Here is a 6,270-nt window from a genome sequence, read left to right on the forward strand (position 1 = left end):
ACGGAGTTTACTTTAGTAGGTGTCATAATTAAGCAGTTCAGTCCCATGGGCTGTGTCTAGACTGGCAAGTTTTTCCGCAAAATCGTCTGACTTTGCGGAAAAACTTGCCAGCTGTCTACACTGGCCACTTGAATTTCCGCAAGAACACTGACGATCTCATGTAAGATTATCAGTGTTCTTGCGGAAATACTATGCTGCTCCCGTTCGGGCAAAAGTCTTTTTCCGAAAGCCAGTGTAGACAGCACAGTAGTGTTTTCCACAAAAAAGCCCCGATCGCGAAAATGGCAATCGGGGCTTTTTTGCCGAAAACTGCGTCTCGATTGGCCAAGGACGCTTTTCTGCAAAAAGTGCTTTTGCGGAAAAGCATCCTGCCAATCTAGATGTGCTTTTGCGGAAATGCTTTTAACAGAAAACTTTTCTGTTAAAAGCATTTTCGGAAAATCATGCCAGTGTAGACGTAGCCATGGAGTTCATCACTTTTCCTTTATAGAAATCATCTAACCTAGCAAAAGCATATACTCTGAGGTACATACTTAAAGCATATTTTAAACACCAAGCTTCCACTTTCAAAAAAGAATAGTGAAATTAAATCCTCATACAACACCTTGAAAAGCAGGGCAAGGGTATAGGTCGTATTGATGTGAGGACAAACATTCACTTGGTCATATGTACACACCCTTCCTTAAACCTCATTTCTATGTAATGATATTATATTGCAGGGTTCTGACCATCTGGTTCCCTTGTTACATCCAAATTTACTGGAGGCTTGTTCAAATAGAATAGCACTTCAGAGGACCAACAGCCTATCTATCTTCTGTTGCATTCAGCATAGAATTAAAGTGTAGGAGCTCCAACACCTCATTTTTTGTTTAAAATAACTGCTACCAAGGTGGCTCTAATCCAAGTTGTGTTTTAGCCACGATCCTCAAATCTGAGTAGGATTAAATAAAGACATTGTGCGAGTTTTAGACCCTCAAATTGCAAAATCTTCATTTTTGCAATTCAGAGTAGAGGTAAGTTAATATGTCATTGATTAAATGCTGTAATATCCTGACTCTGTGCCAGGGGCTGGTAGAAATAAATCAATAATTACTGAGTTTTAAAATGAATGCTTTGCTAAATACAGCATAATAATGTACTCAGATGTTCACCAGAAAGCTTTACAAGGAGTAATAAATATACACTGCCAAATTATAGGTATGTCACATTGCTTTTATGGCACTTTATGACACTTTTTAGAGCTGAACTGAATCGGACAAAGATTTTTTTATGCTGCTTAACATGGTCAGTTTTATATGTTTGTGTAAAGCTTACACATTAGTACCTTGAGGATCAATTAACTGATGAGTAAATAATGAAAAAGTATATGACATAAGCTATTGATTAATTTGACACACATAGTTTAGATTTTTTGTGGCCTTTCTTATTAAAGTAAAATTTAAGGCAGACTTACTAATACGAAGTTGTAAATCTCTGCTGGGGGGTAATGAGCTTGCAGGCTAGTTACAGGTGTTTTCATTAGCCATTTTCTATAATTCATTATTTCCAACAACTTTGGTCTTTGTACATAAACCAGGCTATTGCAGAAGATGGTCTTCAAAAGAACAGTGAAGAAGTGGGGACTTATATGCTATTGGAGTTTGCTAAATTGAGAGATGAATTTGAGATCATTGGAGATGTCCGTGGCAAAGGCCTTATGATTGGGATAGAAATGGTGAAGAATAAGGTTGGTAAATTGCACATGCCCTTCTATTTACCCAGTATTAAAACTCTTGTGTGAAATGACTATATGCCAACTGAGAGCATGTAGCTATTTATCTGAAAAATAGCAAGTCAGAACTCTGCACTAATAATTTGAATATTCAAAGTGCTTAATACATCTGGAACTCTGAATAGTCCCATCCTAAAAGGCAAGATGATCATTAACTTTATCCAAAAATGGGTGGTAGCAATAGAACACTTGTTGCTTTCCCCGTAATATAGTTTGACATCTAGACAAAAGGCCTCTTGCTTTCTCTATTCCACAGGACAGTTGTCAACCTCTTCCAGTTGAAGAGATGAGTCAGATCTGGGAAAACTGCAAAGACATGGGATTATTGATTGGCAGGGGTGGACTGTATAATCAGGTACAGTAAACTCATTTATGTATCTTTTGTCCTGACTTAATTGCAGCTGATTTGACTTTTCAAATTGAATTGAAGTTAATTTTTAGAGAACTATAAAAAAGTTTGGAAGTTAGTAAACAAGTCTTCTTGTTTAATGAATATTGCAGATCAAGATGCTTTTGTTTTAATCCTCTCAATTATTTCAGTAAATTATTTACTCTTTAAATTCCTGCTCTTCAGAAAGGAATGTGATCCTTAATAGTAGTCTATGATACACCCATCAACCCTATCTTTTTAATATTTAGATGCTACCAAAACCAGAAATGCCTAGTCCTATCAGATCTGTCACATTGTTCAGTTTTGTCATGGGCTGATGGTCAGAACCATATGAAAAGAGAAAAGTGCATTAAATTTTGTCAGCCTGGCATACTCAGAGCTGATGAAATTCTACCCATCTGGGAATAAGCCAGAACATCTCTTGTGAATCCACACCTTCCATTGTACCCAGTAAATTGCTATATGTTAACTTATTCCATTTCACTTGAAATAAGTTCTCTAAGGACTGCTGGCATTTTTGTCCTTCAGGGTAATAGTACGGTTACTAGCCTACTGCTGACAGTGTTCAGAGCCAGGACTTAATCCAGCTCCCTCAGATCAGCCAGCTTCAGAAGATAAAGGATATTTGATGATGCACATACTATACCTCAGATTAATTCCTACAATGCACAATCAAGTGATCCAAACAGATTTGCACCTACTAATGATCATCTAGTAATTAGGGATGTTAAATAGCAATTGATAAGATGAGTAGTTGATGGAATTTCTATCAGCTACTCAATTAGTTAAGGGAGTTTGCTGTGACTCCGCTTATTAAATGTAGTAAGAGCCACTAGGCTTTTACTACATTGAAAAGGCAGAGCTATAGCACTGTGGGACTGGGCACAAGCCTGGACAGCTGAGTCCCAGGTGCTGCGCCTCTGCTTTTTTTAAATGTAGTAAGAGCCGCCAGGCTCCCCCCAGCACCAGCTCCTGCTCTTCCCACTGCCTCTGACAGGCAGCAAAGGGGAGGGGGGAGTGACTAGTCAAGTAGTGACTGATACCTGATAAGCCAATGCTTATCAGGTAGTTGACTACTTGACTAATCGCTTACATCCCTTCTAGTAATAGTTCAGCCTGTTTGAGGACAGACCATCTGCAGCATTTATAGACAGCAATAGAAACTGCAAGGGTTGAACTTTCCTAAATCTGTCATTAATATGCATGCCTCATCAGATTTTTAGACTGTTTGCCCTGGGATGTATAGTTTACTATTTGAGTAGCATAAAAGCAAATGATGTTCTAAATCAAATCTCAACCACAGCTGTAACAGGTGATAGGCACCAGCAGGGTTTACATAGGAATGACCAAGTTCTGTTGTATTCAAAGAGCTGGAAGCCTGAACTAATTAAGGGAACATGTTAAAACTAAAATTCAATTCCATTCTAAGATACTGTAGAATATAATTATTTGTTGATGAAACAAGCATGGGGCTGAAGTGCACTATTTAATCACACCTTACTGGGCTGGTTCTGCTTCGTTTTAATTGATTTTTTTTTCCATACTTGAATCCTGCAATATAGCTTTGGATGATTAGCTATAGCTCTCTCCCTTCACTTAATTCCTCTACCCAGTTACAGTAGTGTTAGTAAAGTCTTTAGGTTTTCTTGTGAAAAATAAATGAAATATATATAGGCTTTATTTCAATTACTGTATTTTCTTTTAAAATGAAGGCTGGAGTGAGACTTCAGGGAGGTGGTATAGGACTCAAAGCAAGGGGCTGGGAGGGGTCTTAGCTGGGTTACCTATGGCAGCAAGGGTGGTGCTACGCCAGTGGGCACATTCCATCGCTTCCCCCCCCTTTCCACTGGGCCTGCAGGCTGTCTGTGGGTGGCAAGGCTAGGGGCTGCCTCTGGCCTGCAGGGGCCTCTCCCTACCACAGCCTGCTGAAGCTCTAGGGGCTGCTCCCTCATCCAGCAGCTCCCCCACAGACTGCAGGGGAAGCTAGGCCCTGGCAGCTGCCGTTCCCCCCACAGGCTGTTCTTTAGGGAAAATGAGGCTCCAGGGGGCTGCCTCTGATGTCCAGTGACTCCCCTTCTTACTCTAGGTGCTATAGCTGCCTCCAAGGGCTACTCTTAGTATTGAATTCCTCCTCCTCTACCCCTCCCTTTCACATTTTTTAGGAGGAACCCAATCCTGCTCTTGGTTTAAGTTATGCAGCTTTCTCTTAACCTATCACCAGAGCTGGCATGATTTTGTGCAAATACTTAACGGAAAAGTTTTTCCATTAAAAGTATTTGCGCAAAAGCATCTGTGCCAGTGTAGATGCTTTCTTGCGCAAGAAAGCTCCGATGGCCATTTGAGCCAGCGGGCTTTCTAGCACAAGAAATTAACGTTGCTGTCTACACTGGCCCTCTTGCGCAAGGCTTATCCCTGAGCGTCAGAACCACTGATTTTGTACATGAAAGTCAGTGTTCTTGTGCAAATCCTCATGGCCACTGTAGACAGGCAGCAAGATTTTGCACAAAACCATGCCAGTCTAGACGCAGCCCATACGTTGGTGGTCCTAGTTCTTATAGTTTAGGAGGAGATCTTGAACAAACAGACTGACACACGCTCTAAAATATAGATGGAGGTTTTTTAAGGACAGTGGAGGAATGATCAGCCACATACCTAACATCATATTTCCACTGTTGCAACTACAGTTTGTCCTTATTTTTTCCATGGTTACTAACCTTTAAAAATGCAGAGATTAATGGATATGTAATTACATCAATCCCAGTGTCTTCCTCCCACTCCAATTTAAAACTTTCTACCTTTCTTTCTACAGACATTTAGACTTAAACCTCCAATGTGCATTACAAAGCAAGATGCAGACTTTGCAGTGAAAGTATTTCATGCTGCATTAATGAGACATCTGCAAGAAACTGCAATATAGACTCTTAATGTTTCTCCTTAGACAAGATGTTTGGTTGGTAACATTCACCCTCCCAACTCTGAAATATTGCTATAAGTACAACTGGCAAGAAATGTATAGCATGAAGATAAGATTGATCTAATTTAGCTGCTTTGAATATTTTAAATTAAATAATAAATTATGCTTAAGTAATGTGAGATCACTCAGTTTACAACGAGACTGATTTCTTGTATAACGAAAATACCAGTTAAGACAAACACTTTTTAATTAATGCTAACTAGTCTGAAAACATGTCACACCAGCAAGTGAGTCTGGCTGATGTGCTCAGGCTAGCATACATGAGAAGGCGTGCTAAGGGATACTGCTTTACAACAGATCTGGAATAGCAAAACTGTCAGGCAAAGAAAGGAAGAACTGTTATGAGCTGGAATTCTGGGATGTAGTTTCTGCAGTGACATAAGAATTATTCTGGGTAATCTTGCTCCAGTAACATTTGCTTAGTAGCTAGTGATCTTAAAAGTTGTAATTGCTTTTGCTGCTTGATTGTAGATTTGTTCTTGACACACATTACTAGGAAGTGAGGAGGAGTCAAATTTCTAGAGGCTGGAAGCTCTTCAATGAAGAAAAGTTGTACAGGTAGCTTGTAACATGCAGATGGATTGTGTTTAGCAGTTTAGAGAAAAACCATATTAAAATAAGGATATCACTAGGTTCTGAGCCAGTCTCTTGCTCAGCCTCAGTGATCTTCTCTCCTTTGACGCAGAGCAGTGCTCCATCTCTAGATGCTGCCAAAAGGTGCTATGTGCCCCATATGTCATCAGCAGAGATCTCACATTAGATTACACTGAGCAGGGGGGAAAAAAGGTTAAGATGGGATTAAAACCATCCTCCTATTAATCAGTTTACAACTGAGTTAATTTCAACTAACTGTTTTTAAGTATTTGGTCCAATCAAAGATGTAATCACACTTACACAGCCAAAATGGTAAAGTTTAGAGATAAATTAGCCCTTACCTTACAGTTTTATACAGTTGTGGGGGCCTTACATTGCATCACACCCTACATAAGTTTCTATATTATTCCATACAGAACCACAGCTCTTAAGTCTTAGTAAACCACTGTAACAACAAACTCAGAAAGCTATGGACAGATGGTCAAACACAAACGCCATCCTACATCATAATAGATGAGATCTATAAAATAAACAGCAAAA

General features: G+C 39.5%; 1 protein-coding gene across 4 annotated transcripts in view; it reads left to right on the top strand.

The window, feature by feature from the left end:
- The window catches only part of AGXT2 (alanine--glyoxylate aminotransferase 2), a 67,315-nt gene that overhangs the window by 34,848 nt on the left and 26,197 nt on the right, over window positions 1-6,270 (top strand). For 3 of the 4 annotated variants that reach the window (XM_075932577.1, XM_075932580.1, XM_075932579.1), the window contains 3 exons: window positions 1,577-1,726; window positions 2,028-2,126; window positions 4,972-5,255. In XM_075932577.1, coding sequence (XP_075788692.1) covers window positions 1,577-1,726; window positions 2,028-2,126; window positions 4,972-5,079 — 357 coding nt within the window. In that variant the 3' untranslated portion in view covers window positions 5,080-5,255. Of the gene's footprint in view, window positions 1-1,576; window positions 1,727-2,027; window positions 2,127-4,971; window positions 5,256-6,270 lie in introns of those variants that run through there. The other variant, XM_075932578.1, reaches the window with a different exon arrangement.

Source organism: Pelodiscus sinensis, chromosome 6 (genome assembly GCF_049634645.1).
Source record: "Pelodiscus sinensis isolate JC-2024 chromosome 6, ASM4963464v1, whole genome shotgun sequence".
NCBI classification, from domain to species: Eukaryota; Metazoa; Chordata; order Testudines; family Trionychidae; genus Pelodiscus; species Pelodiscus sinensis.